General features: G+C 40.0%; 1 protein-coding gene and 1 long non-coding RNA gene across 4 annotated transcripts; one reads left to right on the top strand and one right to left on the bottom strand.

Annotated features, from left to right (window-relative positions):
- The first annotated feature begins 1,007 nt into the window (after positions 1-1,007).
- rhbdd1 (rhomboid domain containing 1) lies at positions 1,008-15,361 on the top strand. Of its 3 annotated transcripts, XR_010167939.1 has the most exons (9): positions 1,009-1,306; positions 7,108-7,271; positions 10,168-10,447; positions 11,584-11,716; positions 12,450-12,538; positions 12,823-12,888; positions 13,677-13,832; positions 14,551-14,816; positions 14,911-15,361. XR_010167939.1 is itself a non-coding variant. In XM_063907592.1 (8 exons), exons 2-8 carry the CDS (start codon positions 7,119-7,121, stop codon positions 14,658-14,660), a joined length of 987 nt encoding a protein of 328 aa, XP_063763662.1. In that variant the 5' UTR covers positions 1,009-1,306; positions 7,108-7,118; the 3' UTR covers positions 14,661-15,361. The 3 variants fall into 3 exon arrangements, 2 of the variants coding, with proteins under 2 accessions (XP_063763663.1, XP_063763662.1); XM_063907592.1 differs by having other exon boundaries at positions 14,551-15,361; XM_063907593.1 differs by lacking the exon at positions 12,823-12,888 and having other exon boundaries at positions 1,008-1,306; positions 14,551-15,361.
- On the bottom strand, positions 1,607-2,996 carry LOC134880602 (uncharacterized). The gene is made up of 2 exons (XR_010167940.1): positions 2,697-2,996; positions 1,607-2,582 (listed from the first exon to the last, which is right to left on the bottom strand). It is a non-coding gene; the product is annotated as an uncharacterized LOC134880602 (long non-coding RNA).
- Positions 15,362-15,382: the final 21 nt, after the last annotated feature.

Raw genomic sequence — 15,382 nt, 5'->3', positions numbered from 1 at the left:
CATTGCTTGGAAATGACCAATGTTTACAGCAAAGAGATTAATGATAAGTAAGGCAAAATGAATTATTGCCGACTGCTTCTGCAGACAGATTTATTTTTGAAATACATCACAGGAAGTATCTTGTCATCTCTTAATTGACGTTCTCTCTTGGTTTAGTTACATTCTAGTTCTCAATTATACACGGTGACAGTAACCTGAGTGCAAGCAGACATGAGAGCATGGACTCGGACTCCAGCTATACAAAATAGCTATTGAAACAGCACTTTATGAGTATGGATTAACTAATGCTTAATTAATTAATTGGGATTTGCAGAAATCACTGAAAAAAATACATGTACATAATAACAAGGATTGTACTGACAATAAAGTGTGATTAAAAAGTGCAAATATTGACTGTAGTCACTATATAGAGAAACACACACTCCCGTTCACCCAGCAACAAGGTCAAAACAAAGATGTAAAAGGAACAACGTTGTTCAAATTAAACCCACATAAATGATTACTCTTTGTACTTGTTGCTTAACTGCCCAATCTGCATAACTGAAATCAGTAAATAAAAACCCTGCTTTCCTGCGTGATAGCGGTGCATTCTGGTGTAGTTAACCACAGTGGCCGCTTGATGGCAGTCATGTTTGTAGATACAATGTCACCGGTAAATTCGGTCTACTACAACTTCCGTGATAACTTTTCAAAATAAACTTAATCATTCGTGCTGAGAAATGCTAGATGGACATTTTGGTAGAAATGAATCATTAAGAAACGGAAAGAGGGGAATCACGATCTAAAGAGACAATCATGTATATATGTAAATCGTATTAAATGGAATACAGGGTTTGTTTAAGTATTCACTTTGGAGGTTCTGTTAATAGAGGAAATGTAAAGCAGAGGAAAAGGACATTAGAGCAGCGTTAGGAGTAGGAACAAAACTGGTGAATGTGTTCGGTGTGCAGAAGGATGACAAATAAGAAGTATCCGTGGTGCGCATGCGCATTACGTGGGTTTGTTGTTGTCACGTGACAGCTGACTGAACCCACTCTTTTGCGGAGCAGTTACCTGAAACTGCTACAACATGATAAGAGTCGTCTGAACATGATAAAGAAACGGTCTCTACTGACGTGTGACTCAGATGTATAAAGCTACCCTGAAAGCGACCTGAGAGCGCTGAATCATTTAAAGCGATGTTCTTAGGGAGCTAAACGGACTTTAGACATCTTTTCTTTAACAACCAACTCATGTTGGACATAGCACTAGCATCTGCATCATAAGAGGAGGTGCGCAAGCTTCCCGAACACAAACACCACTGACAGTAAGGTTATTTTAAGTCTCTATAATGCGGATAAATATGTTTTGGGGAGGGTTTTATTACATTTAATTGATTGTTGATGTTTTGCATAAACAAAGTTGTTAGCCAACTTCTGAGTTGAGCTCAGACGTTGTTAATGACCCTCTATAACCGGATGAAGTTATACACTGCATGATCGAGACACCGCTTGTGGATAAATGCTAGCTAGGAGATTGTACGGTTTGAAAAGTCGACATAACTACAGTTCCCTTTTACATTGTCCTATATCAAACCATGAGGCAGATCCCAAACTGTCCAAGTGTGTCAATACGTGAGACTGCTGTTTTAATAAATATTTTTAAAAGGCACAACAATTTTAAATATGTGTTTATTCTATCTCAAACTCACATTTGCTGGGCAGCCAGAGCCCTGATTTCAAGCTTTACTGTTTTGGCAGAAATTCAGACTTACTGATGACTCATAGTTACAAAACATCATAGGTGGGAAAAGTATTCAGATCTTGTACTTGAGTAAAAGGAACAATGTGTAGGAATACTGTTACAAGTATAAATCCTGCATTCAAAATGTTACTCAAGTAAAAGTATTAGCATCAAAATGTACTTAAAGTAGCTATAGGAAATGTAGTCATTGTGCAGATTGGTCCACCTAATAATTTAGGTCCTTGAAGTGTTTCAGGGCTGCTGGGAAAGTCATGGTGAAGGGGAGGTACTCCCTGTTCAATGTGGGAGGACATTTTCTGAGCATCATAAGTTGGGCTGGCAGCGTGGCCCCTGAGCAGTGTGTTAATGTGTTCAAGCATTTCCTGTCTTTGTTTTCCACATTTCCCCCATTCCTCCAGCTTGCTTCTTAAATGTTCCATTTCAGCTGTTTCTTCCTTTTTACTCTCCCTCATTGAGCCTGTTATTTCAACCAGGCGCTCTTTCTCCATAAAAGAAGATCTCCTAGGGCTAGCTGGCTCTGTGTCATCCCTTAAATCTTCTGGAAACCTGACGTGGCTTGTGTAGGATATTCATACTCAAATCTATAGCATTGAGATATTCTCCATTGTCGTTCAGGAAGATTCCTCCTCTCTTCCTCCAGTGGTGTTGTTTTCTCCATTAGGCCGAAACTGCATTCCCTCAGTCTTAAGTAGTCAACTGGTCTCCGACTCGAAGGACCATGAAATGAATTTGACTCATATTTTTGCCGGCTTGAATTGCTGACTACTTAAGTGGCTCGAATAAAGGAGTTCCAGTCAGGAGATGCAGTTAATTCCATGTAATTGTCCAACACATGGTTTCTGCAGTGAGAAACGAAACAAAGAAAACAATCTCTGTTACAAGTAGTAAATAAAGTAAATAAACACAGGTTAAAGTATACATTTAAACAACCAAGCCAAACAAAGTAAACTTACAGTCTCAAGGACGCATGTGGTTGCAGGACTGGACAGGCTTTGCCGCCAGTCGTCTGCTCTTAAGTAATCAGTTCACCTGAGTGTGTCCTGCTCACTCCTGCTGCCACTTTCCTAATCAGTAGCACTCTGTGACAGGAAGTTTGAATGTTTATTAGCCCTCTAGCAGGCAGTGTTTGGGAGAGCACAGGGAATTCACAACAATATGTTTTATAATTATTGATAGTTTGAATGGCTTTGTATACTGCAGGGTAGCTGCTGGATTTACTCCAGGTGAACTACAGTCTGATTTAAGGGCTGATTATATTTACCATCATTCATCCAGATCTGTAAAGAAACTAAAGCTACTACATTAATGTAGTGGAGTAAAATTACAATATTTACCTCTGAAATGTAGTACAGTAGAAGTAAAAAGAGGTATAAAATGGAAATATTCAAGTAAAATACTAGTACCTCAAAATTGTACTTAAGGACAGTACTTGAATAAATGTACTTAGTTCCTCTACACCACTGCAACACACATTATTACTGCTTTACACAATGAAGAAATGAGAGAGGGGGGATACAATAAAGAGGGAAATACTACCATTTCAAAAGAAAAGTAGAATTAATTTCAAGATAAGGTTGAAATTTAAAGGAAACAATAAGTGGTAATGATAATAATATTGCATTTTATGTTAAAGGTCCCCTGTTATGAAAATGCACTTTTTGATGTATTTTATACATAAATATGTGTCCCCGGTGTGTAATGAGAGAAAATACAACCCTCTCGCTTTTCCTCCTCACCCACATCTCTAAAAACGGTGGTACTACAACTTCCGTATCAGTCCGTGACGTCACCCGGACCAGAAAGACTTTTTCCCACTGATTTACATTTGGAAAGAGACGTATGTAAATTGGTGGATACATTTTTTGAAACCGAATAAACTACCCAGTATGAACCCTTTTATAGCCCTTATTGAAAACATTAGGTCCTTAAAGTTGTACATTTTTTTCTCTCTCCATTAATTCTAGTGAGCCGAGAGCTAGAGGTCGGGGCGGGGCTTAAGTGGAAACTCAACTGTAATAATTTGTGACGTTTTGCTCTCGAGAATCTCAGGCCATTTCGTCTTCATGTGCCAATGAGCAGCTCTCATAGGAATGAACAAGGCCCAACGCTGTATCCAGTTCTTATTATACATCCATGGTACAAACGAGCTGATCCAGATTAGCTGCGGACTTCACGTAATGTCGGAAATGTGGGCTGGCTTTACATTGAACCCCTGCCAACATATAGTCCGCAATATACAGTCACGAGCTGAATCCCCTCCCCTCCCCAGCAATATTAATTTTGGCAGCTATTTTAGATTTGGTCTTAGTCTTTAGACGAAAGTGGTTATTAGTTTTAGTCACATTTTAGTCCTTTTTATCCTTCATAGTTTTAGTCGACGACAACTCAAAACGTTTTAGTCGATGAAAAATCATTACATTTTAGTCAAAATATTTTCTCTCTTTAAACTAATTCAGTTAGGCAAATACAGGTATCTGAAATTGGAATCAAGGTGACAGTATCAAGTGTTGAAATTCATAAAGCAACATTTCACTCTCTTAACACTTTGTGTAATGTCTGGATCCCTTTCCTTAGTTTAGTTGGATATGACTCTCACTGATTCAATTCAATTTAATATAATAATATTAGTATTCAAATATAGTATATCAATAATATCAAGTTTAGATTTTGAAGATTCAAATTATGTTATAACACAATACAACTAGCCTATTATATATGCGTACCTGGCCTTAGAGATAAGAAACCATACGCAAACATCTTCCAGATAAATTGCTGTGTAATCTTAAAAAAACATTTCACTGCAGTGTGACTGGATAGTTAAGCTTGGCTAAACCAATATGGATAGCTAGCACATTTGCCACTAGTTGCTGACTGCCCAGTAATATTGACTTAACGTTAGCGAAATGGTATGCTTAGTTAGCATTACTTATCATGTATTGTTACAGTTTACAGTTAGCTAACGTACCGTGGCATAAATAGCACGATGGTGCGCCTTCAAGTGTCTCTTCAGGTTGGTCGTATTCTTCCCAACTCATTTGTAGCCACATGTTGTCTCTCCTTCTCCCGCAGTAATAGTGCCGTGTGTCTTCCTTTCATAAATAAAGTGTGTCCATATATCTAGTGTTTTTTTCCGACCAAAGCCTTTTTGCGCTGAAGCCATCACCTTGTTATCTTCTCACTGTTTGGACATCATCACCCCAGTCCAAGCCCTTACAGACTAAGTCACTGCCGCCCTAAAGTGCTTTGTTTTGAACGTTCAGAGACTATAGTAATCAAAAGGAGAAATATGAACAGTTCCACATTTCAGTGTTTACTGAGCTGTCTGGGGTTTCTGAAACGTTTTAAAACATGTTTGAATTGTGATATATAAAGTGATAGGTTAAGGCATAACTAGTTTATAATAAACACATTTCTATTTATTTAAAAATATAATCATACGTATTGGGATTCATGTGGGTTACTACGTGTGGACCGGGGGGTGAGGGTGACGAGCAGAGGCGGCTGGCCCATAGGGGGCGCTGGGGCTCTGCCCCACCAGCTGTTGAGGGGAAAAAATATTTTTTGCTTATTTTTTTTTAAATCAATGTCAGTTTTACTTAATAGTGTGTGTGCCTACATGCAATTTAAATCATTTAAACAACATTTCCACCAACTAACACTCATTAAACAGTGAATTTCCACTGACAGGCAGTGTATCATTCTCTCATGGGGCGATCGGCAAAGTGCCCCTGACCGGCAGCTAAACAGCCAATCCGGTTATGGTTGCTAGGGGGAAATTATGAATAATTGGCCTATCAACGTCGCCAAATTTAACGCCGGTGGGGCGCTGGAAATTTAGCCCCAACTGCTACGTAAAATGCGTGAAGGTTTAGGATTGCTGTAGCTACATTAGGAGCCAGCGATAGTTTTTTTTCGTAGTGCGACTCCCAGACTCTGTCCTACGCTACGTGGGGAAAAAATACGCGCGACGACGCTTTGTTGTTTCTCTCAGGCTGTGACATGCAATGACAACTGTATGGCACTGATGCTGTTTTCTCCAAGTAAATGCATTTTTCCTTGAGAGAGGGTATTAAAATAATCTGTTTATGTAACATTTTTTGAAAATAACTTGGTTCTAAATTCTTTGTATATGTTACATTTTAATAGGAAAGTTCTGTTTCATTCTCTCTTCTCAACCCACACTCACTCATTCACTCACTCACTGTTGATTTGTATAGATTCAGCTGAAATCATACCCTTGTTGTTAATTTATCCCTTGATTGTATTGTATAGTATTTGATAGCATAAAGTCTAATATAGCTGTAAATTGTTACTTTTTCTGTGAAGCTGGAAACTGTGAAATTAAATTATTATTGTGGAACTGTAGTCATTTTCCGACTGTTCATTTGAATGCTTATGCTAGATTAGGCAGGGAAATCTGTTGGCACACTAGCCCCACCAAGATTTTTTTTCACCAGCCGCCACTGGACAAGCACAAGTTTCACTTTCCTTTTTTATTTCAATTCCAACCTTTGTAATGAAGAATATATGTCTCACTGTTGTCCTCGTTCATAAAGCATAACACAGCACCATCAGAGCACGGTGCAGAGTAGATGTGCTTTCAGTAGTCCGCTTTATAGAAGCTGTAGTTCCCCACAGCAGATGCACATTAATAACGTCCTTCATCATCAATACGTGGAATAGTGAAAGTGCAGTCGGATTCTCAAAGCAGCTAAGTCTCTTTTCCTAAGTCCTTTTGAATTCTCCTTTCCACTATTCCTTAACCCCGTGGCGTTTCACGCAAAGGTCAAGGAGTAGTAGATATAGACGATAGGAGCTGATTTTTTGACAATTCGACCATACCCAAAGAGATCAGGCATGATGCTCCTAAGGGGCGTGGCCAGCTACAACTTAGCTCAGATTTAAAGCGACAGTTACAGAATCAGCACTTCAGGAACAAGGCTGAAATAGAGGGGGATGAGGCATGCTACAATGGGTGATCTGTTTGGTATTTTAAGCAAAACACTTCACAGACATGTTTTGTATAGATATGGCCCTACAATATATTGTTCAAATATAGCATAATAGGAGACTTTTAAAAGGACCTCCATGACACTACACATATACAGGTTACAATTTATTAATATTTTAAATAATGAAACATTATTACACTACAGGTTTAATCACACATTGAAATCAGCCCTGAACAAAGTGAGTTTTAAGATGCTTTAAAACATCTGCTAAGGTTCTTTGCGATTAGGTGCTCTAGAGTCGAGGAGTCAAAACACTCTCTGCTCCCCCCATGTCCTACACCATCTGACTCACTTCCATTATTCCTGTAAAGCAGGAATGACGTAGTATTAATCTGACGTTCTCTCTTCCCAGCTGTGTTCAGCATGAGGACCCGACAGAGGGGGTCCCAAATGGGCCTGATGCTGCTGGCCGGCCAGCTCTTCCATTTGGGACTGGACAACATCCCCCCCGTCACCCTGGTTGTGCTGGGACTCAACGTGTATCTGTTCCTGTTCCCTGCAGTGCCTCTCATGCAGGTAATGCACTGATAATAGAGACAGAGTTTATACTGGAGCAGTGTAATAAATAACACTATGACCTGTTGTAAAAAGACTGAAGTATATGCTTTTGACTATTTACTACTGTTATTACTGACTGCTCCCTCATTTATATGTTCACTTACTTTTTTACCTGCTACTTATCTTTTCTACCTTGGATGTGCACTTACTTGTTCTTTTTATTTTATTACGTGTGATTACCTCTTTATTTTATATGTGTCTACTCTGTGTCTTCCCCTTTGTGGGACAAATAAAGGATTTCAGATTTTAATTTGAGGCTTTTTCTTGTCCCAGTAAATAGACGCTGATACTAAAACATGTATAAAGATATACAATAAACGTAGTTAATAGGCCTCCCTCCTAGGGTTCTATAAGCTTCTTAAAGCTTATTCAAAAACAGACATGCTCAAGTTTGCGATGCTTGTGAGGCTGGCGTGATGATTTGCTGTTTGTGCAGTAAATCAAAAATAAACACAATTTAGTCCACACAAATTCAACTAAGAAAAAATACCTTTGTGCAAATCAAACAAACCCAAACAAAAGAGGCAAAACTCAAATTAAATGATAAGTAACTTAGATTTTCAGTTTTCTTAGATGATCAACTGTAAGGAACTAAAACGGGTTAGAACTGTCTCTTGTCGGTGTCCTCCTCACAGGTTGTCCTCATGTGAGTCTTAATATGCTAGCCCCGTGGGAAGTGTAGTCTTCTCCTCCTAAGATACGAACGAGAGATGGGAGGACGAGACACAAAGACAAAGGGTAGATCTCACTTCTCTTTCTCTTGCATCCCTGCGTCCCTCACTTGCGTCTTTTCCTTGCGCGTTAGTCCCCTCCACCAGGGTTGCACGGAGAGACGCAGGAAACCATGTGAAAAATTAGGGAGTAAGGAAATGAGTTTTAAGAGCAATGGGACGTCCTTTCCTCGGAGCGTCACGTGAAGTGACGTCCGTTTGTGATGACGCACGTGCATGCGCTGCAGCGTCCAATCAGTGATGGATATACAGTAAGGGAGCGGGGTGAGTGGCTGAGGATTTCACCGGAGGATGGTCTGATGCAGAGGCGGCTGGCCCATAGGGGGCGCTGGGGCTCTGCCCCACCAGCTGTTGAGGGGAACAAATATTTTTTGCATATTTTTTTTTAAATCAATGTCAGTTTTACTTAATAGTGTGTGTGCCTACATGCAATTTAAATCATTTAAACAACATTTCCACCAACTAACACTCATTAAACAGTGAATTTCCACTGACAGACAGTGTATCATTCTCTCATGGGGCGATCGGCAAAGTGCCCCTGACCGGCAGCTAAACAGCCAATCCGGTTATGGTTGCTAGGGAGAAATTATGAATAATTGGCCTATCAACGTCGCCAAATTTAACGCCGGTGGGGCGCTGGAAATTTAGCCCCAACTGCTACGTAAAATGCGTGAAGGTTTAGGATTGCTGTAGCTACATAAGGAGCCAGCGATAGTTTTTTTTCGTAGTGCGACTCCCAGACTCTGTCCTACGCTACGTGGGGAAAAAATACGTGCGACGACGAAGAGAGATGATGGCGATGTAATAGGTAATAATATTATAGTATGTAATTATAATATAGTTGTGGAGAATGCTTTGTTGTTTCTCTCAGGCTGTGACATGCAATGACAACTGTATGGCACTGATGCTGTTTTCTCCAAGTAAATGCATTTTTCCTTGAGAGAGGGTATTAAAATAATCTGTTTATGTAAAAAATTTTGAAAATAACTTGGTTCTAAATTCTTTGTATATGTTACATTTGAATAGGAAAGTTCTGTTTCATTCTCTCTTCTCAACCCACACTCACTCATTCACTCACTCACTGTTGATTTGTATAGATTCAGCTGAAATCATACCCTTGTTGTTCATTTATCCCTTGATTGTATTGTATAGTATTTGATAGCATAAAGTCTAATATAGCTGTACATTGTTACTTTTTCTGTGAAGCTGGAAACTGTGAAATTAAATTATTATTGTGGAACTGTAGTCATTTTCCGACTGTTCATTTGAATGCTTATGCTAAATTAGGCAGGGAAATCTGTTGGCACACTAGCCCCACCAAGATTTTTTTTCACCAGCCGCCACTGGTCTGATGGTTCCTCGGTTATCACTCCTCGATCCTCAATCCTCAGTCATCTGGCACAAATAAGCGGCATGGGACGCTCTTTAAGATGCCGCACACAAATCAACTTCCAGTGAGACAGAGGAACGAGGAGAGAGGAAATGACAAATAAGAGAAGTGAGATCTACCCAAAGTATTTAGTTATGAAATGGGATATCCTCGACCACTCAAGTGTCACTTCTAAACGTTGTCCTTTACTGCTGCTGTGTGCACAGACTATTCACATGTCACTGTACTTCACTCAAAATCAGTCCCTTTAAGCCTCTGTAGTCTAGTTTTATCATCTTTATTAATTCATCTATTTGTTTTTATTCATGGTTTTCATTTCTGTATTTGTGTCTGGGTATTAAATGTACATTTCACTGCATTTAGTATTTTTATAGAGAAGAATCTCCATATCTATTCAATCATTTGTGTATGTTTTACTCAAATGAAAGCACATTGAACATTTTATGTCTTTGATCAAACTTTAATAGTCCAGGTACAGAATGCAGGCGACTGGGGAGCTTTGTGAGCCGGAGTAAAGATGTGTTTGTTTAAACTTCCACACATCCTGCCCTCATGTTACCTCACTCCCCTTTCCTCTCGAAGCCTCTTCCCTCCTCTCTCCTCGACACACCATGTGCATTTGAGCAGTCAGGACGCGTGCTGATGGATAGACGAGGAGTGAAAGCAGGACATTGGGAGGAACCCTGGGTCTAACAAAAACTACTGCTGACACTTCTGTGTTTCCTCTCCTCAGGCATGTGTGAGCGTGTACCAGGCCTACTGGCTGATGGACTGGCGCCGCCTGCTGCTGTCCCCGCTGCACCACGTGGATGATTGGCACCTCTACTTCAACATGGCCTCCTTCCTCTGGAAAGGGATCCACCTGGAGCGGCGGCTGGGGGGCCCGTGGTTCCTCTACTTGCTGTGCGTATTCTCTCTCCTCACCGGGGGGCTGTACCTGGTGCTGGAGTTTGTGCTGACAGAGCTGACCCAGGACCAGTCCTACAGCATGGCCTGCGCCGTTGGCTTCTCAGGTACACCGGATCTAACGAAGGAGGTTATGAGCCAGTATTTTATGGTACATGGCCCCTTCCATCCTCCCCTCAATGCAGTGAATCGCCTTGTCCCCTTAGCAGAGAAACCCCCCCACAGCATCATATTTCCACCTCCATTCTTGACGCTGGGGATGGTGTTCTTGGGGTCATAGTCAGCATTTCTCCTCCTAAACACGACATGTCGAATTGATGCCAAAGATCTTGATTTTGGTCTCATCTGACCACCTCATCTTCTCATAAGCCTTCTCTGAATCATTCAGAGGAACACTGACAGACTTCAGACGGCCTGTACATGTGCCTTCTTGAGCAGGGGACCCTTGCGGGCGCTGCAGGATTTTAATCCATTATGGCGCAGTGTGTTACCAAGTTTTCTTGGTGACTGTGGTCCAAGCTGCCTTCAGATCATTAACAGGACCCTCCTGTGTAGTTCTTGGCTGACCCCTCACCTTTCTCATGATCATTGATGCCCCAAGAGGTCAGATCTTAGATGGTGGAGCCCCAGACCGAGGGCGATTGATGGTCATTTTGTGCTTCTTCCATCTTCTAATAATCAAACCAGTTGTCTCTCTCTCACCAAGCTGCTTGCTGGTGGTGTTGTCTTCTATTCCAGTCTTGTGCTGGTGTACAATCTTGTCCCTGATGTCCTAGACATTAGTTCCACCATGACCACAAGACTTGTCTTTTGTCTGGCGCTCGGTGGAGAGGTTGTAATCTGCTTTATTGACTGTGGACAGGTGTTTTTTTATCCAGGTAAAGAGTTGACATCAGGAGTACTTTCTTAAAGCTACAGGACTTATTTAATTCTTGTTGGTTGCAAGGGGATCAAATACTTATTATCTCCAATTTAACACAAATCAATTTATATCTTTTTTTAATGTACATTTCTGGATTTTCTTTTTGGTATTCTGTCTCTCACTGTTGAAATAACTGTTTACTGTTCAGTTCCTTGTAAGTGGGTAAACTAACAAAATCGCTGTGTGTGTGTGTGTGTGTGTGTGTGTGTGTGTGTGTGTGTGTGTGTGTGTGTGTGTGTGTGTGTGTGTGTGTGTGTGTGTGTGTGTGTGTGTGTGTGTGTGTGTGTGTGTGTGTGTGTGTGTGTGTGTGTGTGTGTGTAGGGGTCCTGTTTGCTCTGAAGGTGCTCAGTAACCATTACCACCCTGGAGGTGCGACCTATGTGATGGGCTTCCCGGTGTCTAACCGCTATGTAAGCTGGGTGGAGCTGGTGCTGATCCACATGACATCACCTGGGTGAGTTACCTATCAGACGTCTCCATAACATTTAAATAATTTCACTCTGCAGATCTGCTGTAGAGATAACAATATGAACACTCTGCATTTCCCATATGTTTGAATTAAGTCTAGTCTAGTCAAGTATTATCTATTGTCGTCACTATTTGCTATAGAACAACATGCCTTTTGTATACGGCTTCACATATGTTTGACTTTTCAAAAACCTGAAATGCTAAGGTGCAAAGTTGTTGCATGCTATATAGAAGTTCAATTAATAAATACTGTATGTTGGTGACTCAAAAGTAAATAGGCTAGTCAAAAAAATACTAGGGGTAAAAATATATATATATAACCGCATTAAAAAAAGTCAAATTAAAAAATATAGATATATACAGCTCTGGAAAAAATTAAGAGACCGCTCCAGTTTTTTTTTCAACCTTTATCTCTACATGTATGGCAGCCATTCCAGTGTCTGTTGAATTTCAACACAGAGACAGGCTAATAATGCTGCTGTGGTCTCTTATTTTTTTACACGGCTGTATATATATATATATATATATATATATATATATATTTATTTGACTTTTTAACCAAAATGTGTCCAAAATGTGTTTTAACCAAAAAGTAAATGGAATTGTTGTCCTTTGGTAAAGAAGTCCTTTTGTTACTACATTCTGTCACACGCCATGAATGAAAGTGTCCACAAGGTGGCAGTGTTTGATTAATCAGGAATAACTGTGTGTCTCCTCAGCACCTCTCTGATTGGTCACCTGGCCGGGATCCTGGTGGGTCTGCTCTACACGGTGGGACCTCTGAAGGAGATCATGAAGATATGTGCAGGTCTGAATTCATCAGCGTTCCTGTATCGCCTTGGAAAATGTTAAAACCCACTGTGTGATTAAATAGAAATTAATTAACAAAGATACAGATTTCAGTTTCCCTAATTTCTTTAAATGTATTTAAATGTGATTCAGGTCATATACTAGCCTCATGGCAGCTCTCACTTTCAGTATCTATAATTATCGAGTTTCATATCGAGTGTGTAAATAATAGAACAATACTAGAGAAACATTCAAACACTCGTAAAATCTCCTAAAAGTATGTCTTTATCTATATTTCACCAGGGCTCGTTACATTGAGTAGATATAACTCCCGGCACAGCACATACTTCAACTCTTCCGGCTCTACAGGTACCAAAGCATTCTGGGAAAGTGATTGCATGTACATAAGCTTAGCTAGAAATTCAAGTTGTTTAACTGCAACACAGGACTTTGATTGGTATCCGTGTGTGTGGTAATAAAATGAAAATGGCAGTGCAATGTATTGTCAATGACATAAAGAGAAAGATCTACACACCGACCAGCTGTTCAGCAAATGAATGAATCCTATTTTATTTATTTTTATTCAAACCATATAAGGGCACACACTTCCTTTTTCTTGAGCCCCATTGTTTCCAATGAGGGGTGAGCGCATGCCGTCGCAGGGAGCCTCCTCGAGAAAGAAATTTTTCCTCTTCCAACTACATTTTTTTCCCAACGCTCAAAGCGTTTCAAGTTGGAAATATTCAGAAATCCAGAAAAAAAAAGGAAGTCAGAAATGGGATAAAAGATGTTTCTGGACGTGTTTTCAGACAAAAACTAGAACAAAGATTAAAAAGGCTTTTATGTTGAGCCGATGGGTCGGGCGGACCCTGATGATCGCGGTGAGTGTGTTTGTGCTTTGATCTCCGTACGCGGATCGGACTTCTTGCTCTATGACTGAGCAGTGAGGCTCATTCAGACAAAGTGTGAGAGCAAGCAGCTCCTGTCATGGCTCATTGTGAGGAAACATGTCATATGAAGTAGTTCCACACACAGAAGATAGAAATCAGAAGGTTTTGAAACACATCTGTTCTGTTTTGGTCTTTTCACACCTGCATTTCCCTTTTCTAATTATTATTATTTATCTATTTCGTTACTTATTCCATGTGTGTGTGCAGGCTACAGAAGCTCTGGTGGAGGATACTCCGGATACCGTCAGTACACTCCTCCACACTACAGCCCTCAGATTAACCCTCCCACAGATGATTATAACAGCGGACTGACCGAGGACGAGCAGTTACAGGCGGCCGTCATGAACAGCCTGAACGACATGGGTAAGGGAGGAGAGTGTGTGTGTGTGTGTGGGGGGGGGGGGGGGGTGGGGGGGTTCTAATGACACCCTATCTTCTATTAATGAAAAGGTTCTCAAAAGGTTTCAGTTTATGATTTAAAACATTTCTTTTAAATCACTTTTAACAACTCACTTTTTTAGTTTTTTTTCTTACATTCTATTTGTTTTACTCTTCATCTTATATATTTTTTCACGTTAATTTTAAATGTGTTTTGTTTTTTAAGTGAAAGCACTGTATAAAATGTTTAATTGTTTTTAAAAAACCAGGCAATTCAAAGTGCTCAACAGAAGAAAAAAAGGTTAAATGATAAATACATTGTGCAAAAGGAACACATTATAAGATTACATTTAAATACATTCAAAAACACTCATTAAAAAGAGAATATCATTGTTTTCAAACGTGAAGCCTTTGAGCAAAGATAAAATACAAGACAAAAAGTGACAGTGCAGTGAGAGATATAAAAAGGTATTTGATTTGATTAACAGAGGCAAAAAGTCTTCAGTCTGGAGTAAAGAGGTGAGAGACTCAGCCGACGTGCAGCTTTCTCATATACGGAGCATCATAACTGAAGCCTGCTTCTCCATTATTTTTTCTGGGGACAGAGAGCAGACCAGTTCCAGTTGACATGAGGGTTTATATAAGCCATTCTGAGCCAGCTAAAAGCTAAAGTGTCTAAATCTAATAATGTGTTGTTTTGTAGGACAAAGCAGCCAGAGAGGAGATCCTCTTCCCTACGACTTCCACCTCTCCGAGGAGGCGAGGAGAGCGGAGGAGATCAGGTTGAGGAGACTGAGAAGGTTTGACAGCTAAAAAGGAAGAAGGAAGTGAAAGTGACAAGAGAAGAGGAAGAGTTTCCCCTGAATCTCCATGCACACAGACTGACACCTTCAGCAGCTCTTTGACAGTGAGCTGTTCCTACCTAAGCTACGCTAAGCTACTTTAAGGACTGAATATGCTTATGAGCAGGTAAGGCTGGGCATGTCTGGTGATGAACACCTCTTTTGTGGAATTAGGAGGACATCATATCAAATACTTTACATTTTCTTCTTTTTTTTCTTAGTTTTAAGAAAGACAAAACAAAGTGAATAGGATCCCATTTCAATTGACTATCTGGACAGTCAGATCCACCGAGAACCAAAGACACACGACATTCAGAACATATTATTCCATAAAATCTGACTCTTTATAAGAGCTTACTATGTCCCAGTTCCTGTTGTGACATCTTGTAATGGAATCCAAAAGGAATTGGCTTTGCAATGTATTGTTTATAAACCTTGAATGCCGTAAAGTTGTTTTCAATTTAAGATCTGCCAAATATTCACTTTATTGGTGAAATCAGATATAGTAAGCACTTCTTTTTCTTCCTCCATCTTTTTCTTCCAACCATATGTATCTTAAACGTATATTGAATGTTTGTCAATCTTGACTTATGTAGTATTTTTTTACCAGATCCTGTGTACTCACTGTTCTCACAAATGGAGTATGGAATAAATAACATGTTCTAATGTGGACGCAACTGACATTTTTTTAAG

This window comes from Eleginops maclovinus, chromosome 18, assembly GCF_036324505.1.
Source record: "Eleginops maclovinus isolate JMC-PN-2008 ecotype Puerto Natales chromosome 18, JC_Emac_rtc_rv5, whole genome shotgun sequence".
Classification (NCBI taxonomy): Eukaryota; Metazoa; Chordata; class Actinopteri; order Perciformes; family Eleginopidae; genus Eleginops; species Eleginops maclovinus.
The sequence above is the reverse complement of the archived record's forward strand: the minus strand, read 5'-3'. Positions and strand labels throughout refer to the sequence as shown.

Bases quoted from the DNA above. Each gene is read 5' to 3' on its own strand.
- rhbdd1 (XM_063907592.1), top strand. From the start codon at position 7,119: ATGAGGACCCGACAGAGGGGGTCCCAAATGGGCCTGATGCTGCTGGCC. The intron at 7,272-10,167 runs GTAATGCACTGA...TCCTCTCCTCAG, and splicing joins CTGCAGTGCCTCTCATGCAG to GCATGTGTGAGCGTGTACCA. The intron at 12,539-12,822 runs GTCTGAATTCAT...ATATTTCACCAG, and splicing joins GATCATGAAGATATGTGCAG to GGCTCGTTACATTGAGTAGA.